This window comes from Aquarana catesbeiana, linkage group LG01 (assembly GCF_042186555.1).
Source record: "Aquarana catesbeiana isolate 2022-GZ linkage group LG01, ASM4218655v1, whole genome shotgun sequence".
NCBI lineage: Eukaryota > Metazoa > Chordata > Amphibia > Anura > Ranidae > Aquarana > Aquarana catesbeiana.
Window position 1 is genome coordinate 317040301 of NC_133324.1, and position 13421 is coordinate 317053721.

The following is a 13421-nucleotide window of genomic DNA, read 5'->3' on the forward strand; positions in this document are numbered from 1 at the left end:
ACCGAGAGCACTCTGGGTGACAGGTAAGTGTTTGGCAGATACTTTTAGGTTTTCCTGACAGATGGATCTGAAGCAACTTTTTGACTTCAGTTCATTTTAAAGTGCAAGTTCACCTTTAAGGGTTAAGTTCTACAGTACTTTAAAGGGTAAGTTCCCCTTTACAGAATATCTGTAAGGTGAACTTACAATGGACCCTCTCCCCACCCCCCCTGGTCCTGCTGACATTGAGTCCCGCAATCTCCCACTGTGACACATCGTATAGCCGCTTTACCAGTCCGGGCATTTGAAATCCCTGCATCTTTGACAGGATGGGCTACGTGGGTTCTGCCTCCTGTACGTACCTTTTACGAGGTACGTTTAGGAGATTAAGCCGCAGGGATTTCATATCCCAGACCGGTAAAGCGGCTATACGATGTGTCAGTGCGGGAGATCATGGCACCCTAGGTCAGCGGGACCGGGGGGATGGGGAGAGGGTCCAGTGTAAATTCATCTTACAGATTTTCTGTAAAGGTAAACTTACCCTTTAAAGTACTGTAGAACTTAACCCTACTTAACAAAGGATTTTGTACTAAGTATTAAATACATTTCAGTTAGTGTGTTTAATACTTTTTCCCTGTGTCATTCCATTTTATTACACATAACTTCATTCCTAAACTTATTTGTTTTTTGGTTTCTGTGTATCTATGGATTGCATGGGTTGTTACTGACATGTGGTGAACATTTCATATCAATAGCACCTTTAGAAATATATTTACCTAGAAAAATGGTGACTTGTTCAATACTTATTTTACCCACTGTGTATGTGTATATATGTATTGTCAGGGGTTAGCTCAAAGGGGATCACCTTCCCTGGGAAAAACAGTAGTCCAAATGGAAGGTTTCTTAAAATCTGACTTGTAGCCAGTTTTTTATTTTTAAAGGTTGTGTGAAAATAACAAAAACAGAAATTCTTGCCATCCAGGCACTAACTGAAATTGCAGGTTCCTAACTCACAGGTGAAGGGCTTCTTACAGTCACCCACAAAACAAAGATAATGCAAACCTTTTCTCTTACAAAGCAAACTTCACATAAGTAGCTCTCAGGTTTTTGGCTTCCTGAGTCCCAGGCCAAGAGCATTTGTTTGCTCCAATCCTGCTTTATTTATACCACCTGCTGGTGGACACAAGTGGACTGCAAAATCTGGTCCGGAACCAACCATGCTGGTAAAACCCAGACCTTTGTTCTCAGCAAATGAATGCATACGAGGTGAAACATCATGTCCATCAATCACCTCGCCTTTCATAATGTCACAGTGTGTGTATATATATATGTGTGTGTGTATATATATATATATATATATATATATATATATATATATATATATATATATATATATATATATATATATATATATATATGCATGTATACACATGCATATATGCCCGTATGGCTTTTGATTGTAAATGCATTCTACTGGGCAGAATATTAATTTACTGTGGCCATTGGAATACATGTACATGCATATGTGCGTGTTTATGCACGTTTAGATGTTTTTCTGTTTAAAAACTCCAATCAAAATGTGCATTTGGTGCATTTTTTTTTTCTATCTGTACACGATCCTCTTCAGATATTCCTGTAAACGCCTATGTGTGCATGGCCACATAGACTAACATAGAGGTGCTTTTACAGGCATAAAAAAAAAAAAAAAAACTAAACTCCTGTATAAGCTGTGTTTTGCGCTCCGTTAGCATGACGCCAAAATGTTGCCATTATTGTTAAGATGACCCCCAAATGTACACACATAAATCAAATAGAAAAAGAAAAGCTGTGCTATATAAATTAAACCAGCAATGACTTGTATATAAAGACATAAGCATTAATAAAGTCCATAAAAGGCACCCAGGTGAGCTTGATCGAACGTAAGTGCCGCCACCTAATAAAAAACTTGCTTACCAGATGGCAAGCAAAAGCATGCAGTTGGTTATAACCCAGCCACGGCCTTTGCTTAATAGGAAATGCCTGGACTGATGTACCAGATGTATCGTCAAAGCACCGCAATCAGCTACGATCGTGGACATCCATTATTCACGATAACTCAATCAGGGTATAAGAAAGAAAACCATCCATAGCGTAATAACGTTTGGAACGATTTATTGTAAAAAGAAGTATTGCACTTACATATTAGAAGAATTTAAAAGGCACTAGATACAGAGCCGGTCGGCTGTAACAAAAAACCCCGTCCTCCTAGTCAAACGACATGGTGACGTCAGCACGTATCCTCCTCCAGACGCGTTTCTTTACAGGTTGACGTTCTCAATGGGGGGGTGTACACGCACATAAGAGAATGAACAATGCATTCATTCATTCATCGTGCATTCATACAATGTAATACATTGATCCCCTTACAGAAACCATTCAGATTTTGAATTACTAGAAGAGAAATATTGTTTTTCATAAAGTGGTACAATTTACGCTTTTTTATGAAAAACATATCAAAGTTGTAGCATTTATTTTACAGTGCCAGAGTACAACACAGTTAACTCATAAATATTCTTTGATGCTTGTTTATATTTCTATAATTTTTAATGTTTTTATAAAGTATGTTTACTGTACTTATCAGTTATTCACTAAGTTCATATACAGCAATATTTTTTTCTTGTTAATTTTGTTTAATAATAGATCTAAATATTAAATCTATGTAATACTGTATGTTAGAGATGTATAGACAGTTACTGTTTACCATTATTTGTCTTGCAGGTGTGGTTTGTGTCTCTTGCACTGTCCAAAGACCTTACACTTTTGTGGATAAAACAAATTAAAGACATCTTATGGATATGCTGTGAGTTTCTGAAGACATTGAAAGTGAGTCGTCTTGTTTTGAAATATATTTTTTATACATTGCAAAGCTACAGGAGGGAGTTCTTGATATATTAGAGCATTTATCTATGAGATAATGATAGTTTTCTTAATCTTCACTCAGCCGGACATCTTGCAGGACTCCAAGCTGATCACTGTCTACCTCACCATGCTTGTCAACTTCACAGACACCTCCACCTGGAAGATATTTAGAGGGAAAGGTGTGTTTTCAGTTTTTAACAAAGCTGCCACGTATAGTACTCGGTATTCTTTGGTAAATACTGTATTTAAGCACACACCAAGTTATTTTTGGCTTAAAGCTGTAATAATCTCATAAAAAAAAAAAAAAGCCCAGCTCTATGGCTTACTAATGCAGAAAGTGCCCTCCCTGCTAGGAGTAAGTGAAAGGGGAGTGTGTACCCCTGGTTTTCAGGTCTACTCAAAGCATGAACTATTCACAACGTATGTGCAAGTCAGGTTGGTCATTTTAGGTGACTGTTGCCCCATGCTTGCAACATACTGGCTACAAGTGGTAAATGTAAAATATTATATACATATGAAAAACTATTATGTTTTAGTCCTGAACATAGTAATTAAACAAGGCATTACCTGTAAAAGTTTATGTTATGGCCTAAGTGAGCTATGGAGGTAAAGGATGGGCCCTGTATATAAAATGTGCATCAGAGGTGAAAGCTGTGACCACTATTGTCTGCCTGTTTGAAATCCTCCCATAAAACATCCTGAGAGCAACCAGAATTACTATGAACCCCCTCATCTCAAAGTTTGTGTATAGTTGGGGTCCACATAGTGGCATCTTTACAGGCTATAGTGGTACTGTAATATATCTTGGCCAGTCCCGCCAAGGCTCAGAGTGCTTAATCTACTTAGCAGAATATTCTGTTTATCTGTGAGGTTCACATTTCCATATAGTAAAATTTTATCAGTGGCTAAGAAAACTCAAAAATGTGTAATTTTTTTAGCCATAATAATAATCAAACAATGCTAAATGTCTGGATGATCTCCCACCTTAGGGTGTGATCTGGCTTACATAATTGCGTACAGCTCTGTTTTTGTCTTGCAATGTAAATGCATAGCCTAAGCTAGCATGTTATTACGTTTATTTTATTTTTTTTAACAGTTGTAATCAAGCTGTATTTATTTCAGGGGAAAGCTTGAGACCAGCAATGAACCATATCTGTGCAAACATAATGGGTCACCTCAACCAGAAAGGCTTTTACTCAGTGTTACAGGTACTTAACCACAGCATAGACTAGTGTTTCTCAATTGCATAAAATTATGCACCTCTGTTTGCTCAAACTGTAGCTGTTATTATGGATTCCCTGTAAGAATCAGAACTACCCCCTTGAATAACATGCACTGCTAGATGAGAACCTGTAAGAGTAGATGAGTATCTGTAAACAGTACTGACTGATGAATTGGCCCTGAAATGACTTTGATTAGCAAAGATCTACGATATCTTTCTCCTAGATAAATTGGGACTTATCAATCAGCGCCTTGGAAGTATAGCTAAGAGGAAATTTGTTAACTTTTGCAGCTCCAAACTAGCTGTAGACCTAGCATGCATCTCTTTGCCTATGACTTTAATTTTTAAATCACATTTGGCTGAAAACCTTTCTCTTTATTTTGAACAGTAAGATCCTTACTGTGGTATGTTAGCTTTCTGAAATCAGTCTTTTTTTGTTTTTAAGAAAATGTCATTTGCCCATTAAGGGACACAGAGAATCTTAAACTTTTGGGATATAATGGCCCACGAGCAGGATTGGACACTGGCAAACAAACTGTAGCCCAGCCCAGGATAACCCCAGTATGTCTCAGTTTTTTTTCCTAGTGTCCTAAAAGGATGGACATATTTTCTTCACCTTTGCTGTTTTTAAGAATAACCACTTTTTTGCTAGCACTTTTTTTGTTCTTCAATTATTTATTTTTTTTTCATTAAGACTGCTGAAACTTTGTCTTTTTGATTGTATCTATCTGGTGAATTTGGGTTTTAAGAGTATCTGAGGGCTTGCCTCTTACCTTGAGCCTGTACTTTGCCTTATCGCTATGTGGCCACAAAATGTGCGATCCTAGATATGAAAAGTGGGGTAACAGTCCCGCTGTATCGGGTGGCTCCCAGCTCACTTTCTATAAAAGGCTCCAGGGCTGCTTGTAGTGTGCCTACTGAAAGTGCCAAAGTCTGCAGCCTGGAGCCATATTGCCTTCTGCTTTTGAAGTCTATTTCATCCTCAGTCTCCTCTTTAGCCTAATCAGGTATGAGCCTAATCAGGTCTGAGGTTTTTACCACCGTTATGTAAACCTTTATAGCCAAATAACCATGTTTTTCGCTGACTCTGATCGCAAAGGCTGCAAGTGTGCCCTCTCCTACAGATTTTCTATCTGATTAACCTGCAGCCTTAGCACCTTCCAAGCCATCAGCTGCAGAGACTTTGTCTGATTCTGAGTCCTTGACTGATCAGATTACCCGTGACGACTCAGTCTACTGCAATTACTCCCAAGTTAAAGTAGACCTTTCTGGCTCTCGATGAATGCAGTGTGCACCACTCTGAAACTAGAGGATCAGCCTGTTTCCACCAGTGCTATATACAGCCTTGGGTCATTTAAAACTCTTAAGGGCATAAAGACTTTCCCTTTGCACCTTGCTTTTCCATCTATTTGGACTATTTGGAGAGTGAAAGCATCCCGATAAGCTATTTGCTGCCTCCAAGTACTTATTAGCCTTGTATCTAGTGATAATTTTGTACAGAAGTGGTCCATTCCCACTGTGGATTCAGCCATGTTATTTGTCCTGCCTTAACAAGACGCTTCCTTTTTCAGTATTCCAGTACAGCATGCGCCTGTTTTCAAGAACTGCTGCGGTTGGTCCCTTGCTTATTAAGCAGATATCTGTAGTGTTAAAATTTAGTTGTGACAGTTTGCAGGAAGCCTCTCATTTCATTTCCTGCATGTGTTTCATGTTTGGCTAAAATGCTGGACTGTACAATGCTTGTGTAAAAAACCTCTGATACGCATGGCCTTCGAGAGAAAATGTCCCTTCAGACTGGCTCTTAATAATAATATCAAGGATGCTGCTGGTGGCAAGAACACCCACCTGCTTCACTGGAAGAAGTCTAAGGGATAGAGTGCAAAGTCTTCTCCTTTTCTGAATGTTAAACATCCCTTTCCTGTTCTTCACTTCCTCACCCTCCACATCTGGACCTCCCAAGCTTGGCTCCAAGTCCACCCACAAGGTCTTTCAAAGTTTGCCAAATCTTCATACAAGCCTTCCTCAACAGGAAGGTGTGCCCCCACTTTCCAGAGTTTTTTTTGTTAACCTTTGCGGTTGTTTGGGCAGCTTGTATCTCAGACACTTGAGTGCAGGAGCTGGTATTCCAGGGCTACAAACTAGAGTTTGCTCCCTGTCCCCCACTCTGTTACAGGCTCAGATTAAAACTCTCCAGTGTAGGAATCGTCCAACTCTCCGCTTTTGCATGAAAGTCCTAAGACTAGTGGTAGCCTCCTTCAAGAAAGTTCTATTTGCACTGTTTCACTTCAGATCTCTGCATAAGAACACTATGTCATTGTGGGATAAGCTGATAAAGTCACTGGAAAGACTGGTTCATTTGTTGCTAAGGCCCACGTTGTCTCTGCCGCGGTGGCTTAGGAATCTAGCTGTGGAGTCGGTGAAGCAACATCACATTTCAGCCTTGTTAGCTCAGTACATTCCAGGCATAGATAATTAGCAGACAGATTTCAACAGCTGGCAATGCCTGGACCCAGGAGATGTTCCTGAGACCTCAGTTGAAGGGAAAGCGTCCTGACTTCAACAGCAAACTGAAAAGGTTTGTCTTTAGGTACAGGGATCCTTTAGCTGAAGCAGTTGGTGCTTTGGTGGCTTTATGGAATCAGTGCATCTTGATTTATGCATTTCATCTCCTGAAATTTCTTCCTCATCTGCTTTGCAGGATTGAGAGGGAGCTTTTCTAGTGATCCTCATTGCTCTGGACTGGCCCCTGCAGATGTGGTATCATGACGCTCCATGGGCACCACCAGATTATTAAGATCTTCTTTCCCAGTGACCAATTTGCCATTTTGCTTTATGGCCGCTGGCATGGCTTTTGACGCCCAGGATCTGAGGGACAGGGGCATTTCTGAATCTGTGATTTCTATAATGCTAAAAGCTGAGAAGTCTATTTTCCCCAAGATATATCATCTGACGTGAAAGGCATACTTCACTTAGTGTGAGTCTCAGGGCATTCACCTCAGCAGTTTATCCATGTGACAAATTCTCCTCTTGCCACATCTGGGTGTGTGCCAAAGTTTGGCTGTGAGCACTATTGAGGATCAACTTTCTGCCCTTTCTACGTGTATTCTGTATCACAGACCATTGGCCTCTCACTCTTTAAGACCTTTGCACAGGGGGGTCTCCTATGTAGCTCCTCCTGTCTGTTCTCTTTTGACTCAATGAGATATAAATCTAGTTCTCTCTGCACTTCAGAAATTGTTGATTGAACCCATTTAGAGACATTCTCTCTACTCTGCCCCACAAGCTGGTGTTGCCTGTGGCCATTAACTCCAAATTGTTTCTGAATTGGTGGCCTTATCCTGCAAGAAACCCTTTCTGGTTTTACTTGGGGACAAGGGGATGATTTTCCTGTGTGCTTTGCAGCTTCTTCTCTGCTCGATCCTTTGATTTACTTTCAAATTCTAAGGACTAAATAACCCATGATGCCTTGCTACCTGCAGACTATGATTCCTTTACTGGCTCTGTTGCCTACTCTCAGCACCTCCTGCAGTTCAGGAGGCAGACAATAACAGTGGTGCATATTCACAGGCCATAGTGAATGCGACTCACAGAATTCAAGGTAGTAAATGTGTGGAATTCTTCACAAAGTTGCAAACTTCAAGATCTATCAGCATAATAGGAGTAGGCTGGAAATAATTGAAAATAAATGTAGATCAGAATATAATGATTTTAAATTTTGACCATACAGTTCTGTACTGAATAATAATTCCTACCAAACATGTCACTTACATAAACACCCTTCTAGTGCTAATTATAACTGTTTAGCTTCCAGCAGTCGAGAGTAACTAGAAGCAGTTAAAACCTTAATCTGATCATATTTAATAAAGTACATTATTATAGTACCCTGACCCCGCTATTCCATGTCTTTAATATTTTGCCACCTTTAATAAAGTCTACATTTACCTAGAACAAAAAAGATAAATCAGCGCAAGGGACATAATTTACTTTCAGTGAGATGTTTCCCTTATGCTGCTGTGTCCTCCTTGAACGTAATCTATACATGGAGGACGGGCAGATGATTGACAGATCTGCCCCCTCCAGTCACAGATCCCGTTTCATTCATAGAAGCTGTAGTAAACATTTCTATGAATGGAGCAACTGGGCAGAAAGGGCAGGCATAGTTGGGAGTTTTGAGGGCTGGTCACAGCCCCTTTCTCTTAACCGACGTAATCTTGCGGTGCAGTGGAGGCATTGGAGGAGGAAGATTTCAGCAAAAGGAGGACACAGAATTACAAGAGACACATATCACTGTAGGTAAGGTAAGTAATGTCCCTTGTCCTGAATTTGTTTTGTTTTAGGTAAATTTAGACTTTAGGTTTGTTATCCAACAGGGCCTGAATATGTTCATTCTTTTAAAGATGATGTTTAATCTGCTTACAGTCAGGTCCATAAATATTGGGACATCGACACAATTCTAATCTTTTTGGCTCTATACACCACCACAATGGATTTGAAATGAAACAAACAAGATGCACACTTTCAGCTTTAATTTGAGGATATTTACATCCAAAACAGGTGAAAGGTGTAGGAATTACAACAGTTTGTATATGTGCCTCCCACTTTTTAAGGGACCAAAAGTAATGGGACAATTGGCTGCTCAGCTGTTCAATGGCCAAGTGTGTGTTATTCCCTCATTATCCCATTTACATAGAGCAGATAAAAGGTCCAGAGTTCATTTCAAGTGTGCTGTTTGCATTGAATCTGTTGCTGTCATCATTAGGCTGAAAAAACAAAACAAACCCATCAGAGAGATAGCCAAAACATTAGGTTTGGCCAAATCAACTGTTTGGAACATTCTTAAAAAGAAAGAACGCACCGGTGAGCTCAGCAACACCAAAAGACCCGGAAGACCACGGAAAACAACTGTGGTGGATGACCGAAGAATTCTTCCTTGGTGAAGAAAACACCCTTCACAGATCAAGAACACTCTCCAGGAGGTAGGTGTATGTGTATCAAAGTCAACAATCAAGAGAAGACTTCACCAGAGTGAATACAGAGGGTTCACCACAATGTAAACCATTGGTGAGCCTCAAAAACAGGAAGGCCAGATTAGAGTTTTCCAAACAACATCTAAAAAAGCTTTCACAGTTCTGGAACAACATCCTATGGACAGATGAGACCAAGATCAACTTGTACCAGAGTGATGGGAAGAGAAGAGTATGAAGAAGGAAAGGAACTGCTAATGATCCAAAGCATACCACCTCATCAGTGAAGCATGGTGGTGGTAGTGTCATGGGGTGGGCATGTATGGCTGCCAATGGAACTGGTTCACTTGTATTTATTGATGATATGACTGCTGACAAAAGCAGCAGGATGAATTATGAAGTGTTTCGGGCAATATTATTGGCTCATATTCAGCAAAATGCTTCAGAACTCATTGGACGGCGCTTCACAGTGCAGATGGACAATGACCCGAAGCATACTGTGTAAGCAACCAAAGAGTTTATTAACCACTTGCCGACCGCCGCATGTACATATACGTCCTAACTTTGCCGGCGGATATCATGGTTATGGCAGCAGCTAGCTGCCATAATCCCGGTATCCCCGTTTTCGTGCGGCAGTTGGCTACAAGATAAAAGTGGTCTCTGCGGTGGATTTGCTGCAAGATCACTTTTATTGGTGGCGGGAGAGGGCTCCCCCCTCCCGCCGCGATCTGGTGCCCTCTGCCGCTTACCGGAGCCGTCGGTAGCGGCGGAGGCGATCGCGTCTGTCCTCTAGCTGTGCATGGAGACGAGTGAGGGGAAGATGGCGCCCACTCGTCTCCATGACACTGCAGGGCGGAAGCGACATTAAAACGTCACTTCCGCCTTAAAGGCGTATTTTTTTCAATGTCATTCTTTTGAATGACTTTTTTTTGATTTTATTGCATTTTAGTGTAAATATGAGATCTGAGGTCTTTTTGACCTCAGATCTCATATTTAAGAGGACCTGTCATGCTTTTTTCTATTACAAGGGATGTTTACATCCCTTGTAATAGGAATAAAAGTGACACATTTTTTTTTTAAACAGTGTAAAAATAAACAAAAACATATAAAATAAATAAGAAAAAAAATTTTTTTTTCAACGCCCCGTCCCGACGAGCTCGCGCGCAGAAGCGAACGCATATATGAGTAGCGCCGGCATATAAAAACGGTGGTCAAAGCACACATGTGAGGTATCACCGCGATCGTTAGAGAGAGAGCAATAATTCTAGCCCTAGACCTCCTCTGTAACGCAAAACATACAACCTGTAGAATTTTTTAAACGTCGCCTATGGAGATTTTTGAGGGTAAAAGTTTGACGCCATTCCGTGAGCGGGCGCAATTTTGAAGTGTGACATGTTGGGTATCAATTTACTCGGCGTAACATTATCTTTCACAATATAAAAAAAATTGGGCTAACTTGACTGTTGTTTTATTTTTTTATTCAAAAAAGTTAATTTTTTCCAAAAAAAGCACGCTTGTAAGACCACTGCGCAAATACGGTGTGAAAAAAAGTATTGCAATGACCGCCATTTTATTCTCTAGGGTGTTAGGAAAAAAAAACAATATATAATGTTTGGGGGTTCTAAGTAATATTCTAGCAAAAAAAACTGTTTTAAACATGTAAACACCTAAATTTCAAAACGAGGCTGGTCCTTAAGTGGTTAAGGGAAAGAAGTGGAATGTTATGCAATGGCCAAGTCAGTCACCTGACCTGAATCCGATTGAGCATGCATTTCACTTGCTGAAGACAAAACTGAAGGGAAAATGCCCCAAGAACAAGCAGGAACTGCCAGTAGAGGCCTGGCAGAGCATCACCAGGGATGAAACCCAGCGTCTGGTGATGTCTATGCGTTCCAGACTTCAGGCTGTAATTGACTGCAAAGGATTTGCAACCAAGTATTAAAAAGTGAAAGTTGGATGGATGATTGGTAATCTGTCCCATTACTTTTGGTCCCTTAAAAAGTGGGAGGCACATATACAAACTGTTGTAATTCCTACACCTGATTTGGATGTAAATACCCTCAAATTAAAGCTGAAAGTCTGCAGTTAAAGCACATCTTATTTGTTTCATTTCAAATCCATTGTTGTGGTGTATAGAGCCAAAAAGTTTAAAATTGTGTTGATGTCCCAATATTTATGGACCTGACTGTATATTTCTTCTTCCCTGGGTCCACCCTCCCCCTTTATCACCATGCTAATTACATTTTTGAATAAAAACTTTACCTTTTTGCATTACACATCTTATTTAAGACCCAACAGACTGCATTTTCATAAACACTGTCGTAGGTAAGGCCCACGTGTGATGCTGAATTCCCGTGTTTGAAATTAAAATCCAGTTAATTAAAGGGGTGGGCCGGGGCAGTCGTGTGATGCTAAATCCTCATGTTTAAAACTAAAAGCCAATTAATAAAAAGGACCAAAGACAGTCGGGCAGGGTGGGAAAGGGCTGTAAAAACTCAGTGTGCATTGAATTCAGAAAAGGAGCCTGCAAACCTGTGCAAGGCTGAAGGTAAAGCTGGAGTTCAGGTTTAAGCTAGTCATTGAAATTATAAGGCATAATATTTATTTCCATTTGATTGCAAATGTAAGCCATTGTAGGTAATTGAAACAGTAGTGTAGCAAACAAAATGATGTATGGATTTTTACTTGCAGATCCTTCTCACTAATGGCCTGGCACGATCACGCCCATCTCTCTCCAAAGCCACTTTAACCGCCTTATTTTCCCTAGCATTGCGGTAAGATTGATATGTTTCTTGTGTTTTTGTCAACTGTTTACTGGATGTTAAGCTGTAGGCATTAATTTGTACCTGTGGTTACTTCTACAATATATTAACACAGTTTAACTTTGAAACAATTCCATCACTTTATGCTTTTTTAAGGCCTTTATTTTTTACTCTGAAAACGAATGCCCTGTACACACGATCGGACATTCCAACAACAAAATCCATAGATTTTTTACGACGGATGTTGGCTCAAATTTGTTTGCATACACACAGTCACACAAAGTTGTCAGAAAATCCGATCATTCTAAACGCGGTGACGTAAAACACGTACGTCGGGACCATAAACGGGGCAGTAGCCAATAGCTTTCGTCTCTTAATTTATTCTGAGCATGCGTGGCACTTTGTGCGTCGGATTTGTGTACACACGATTGGAATTTCCGACAACGGATTTTGTTGTCGGAAAATTTTTTAGCAAACTCTCAAACTTTGTGTGTCGGAAATTCCGATGGAAAATGTGTGATGGAGCCCACACACAGTCGGAATTTCCGACAAGGTCCTATCACACATTTTCCGTCGTAAAATCCAACCGTGTGTACAGGGCATAAGAATGTAGAGTTTGGAGAGTTAGTGGAGTTTGTAAATGCTACTCACCTCTGGACCGGACTGATCCAGTGCTACGCATACTTAGAACCAGCAGCTAGGGCTCTTTGCACTGGCATCACGCAAGCCATTGACTTAGACACCCGGAGAGAGAAAAAGAGTTGGCTGCAGATTTTGGAAAATGTTTAAAATTCCACATCGAATTGCAGCCAACCTATTGAGTGGATCAACAGGTAAGTTGTAATATACACAGTTTAATAACCCACCCCCATATCCTTCAGTTGTATGTACACTGTCCAGTCCATTTCCTACACCTGTCTTCCGATTGTATTTACACAACATTGTCAGTCCTGTTGAATCTATTGATCATTTAATTTTAGGACAGGGCAATATTATTTTATATTTAAAAGGTAACCTAGAAGCTATTACATTGATGTGATGGTAATAATATGAAACATGAGTTTTGTTCAGCTATTCATGCAGCACTTTGCCTCTGGGGCAAGAACTTGGTAAGTCCATTAATCTAAAGCTTTCCGTAGATGGATTGAAATTCAGCCGGTTCAGCAGGGACTGGCTGAATTTCGATCCATTTATGGCCGTTCCTTGGCCATGGCTTGTTGGAAAATTTTGGTTTGATCAGAGCATGCAGCATTAATAAGATATAAATGAGACTAATGTTGACATTATAATCCAATCTTATTATCTATCTGCCTGTCTATCTACTGTATGTATCCTAGCTTTTTTGGCCATATTTATCTTGTGGGTCACACTGCTGTACTTACTTTTGCTCTCCTGTGACCCAGAATCGGAAGACAGCAGCTATAGCCTGATGTGACGGAGCCAATCCAGGCTCTGGAAAGAACCATTTTGCAGGGATCCATCCAGTTGCCTGATTGACAGCTGGCTCCCCTCTCCAGCCCTGCACTCCAGTGGGCACTGGAGGAGCAGAGAGGAGTGCAGTGACTGACAGTCGCTGCTCTCTGCTCTGAGCAAAAG

General features: G+C 40.4%; 1 protein-coding gene across 1 annotated transcript in view; it reads left to right on the top strand.

Annotated features, from left to right (window-relative positions):
- UBE3B (ubiquitin protein ligase E3B) overlaps nt 1-13421 on the top strand; it is a 94444-nt gene that overhangs the window by 37899 nt on the left and 43124 nt on the right. The window contains exons 7-10 of the mRNA XM_073629793.1: nt 2737-2841; nt 2960-3056; nt 4000-4085; nt 11755-11837. Coding sequence (XP_073485894.1) covers nt 2737-2841; nt 2960-3056; nt 4000-4085; nt 11755-11837 — 371 coding nt within the window. The remainder of the gene's footprint in view (nt 1-2736; nt 2842-2959; nt 3057-3999; nt 4086-11754; nt 11838-13421) is intronic.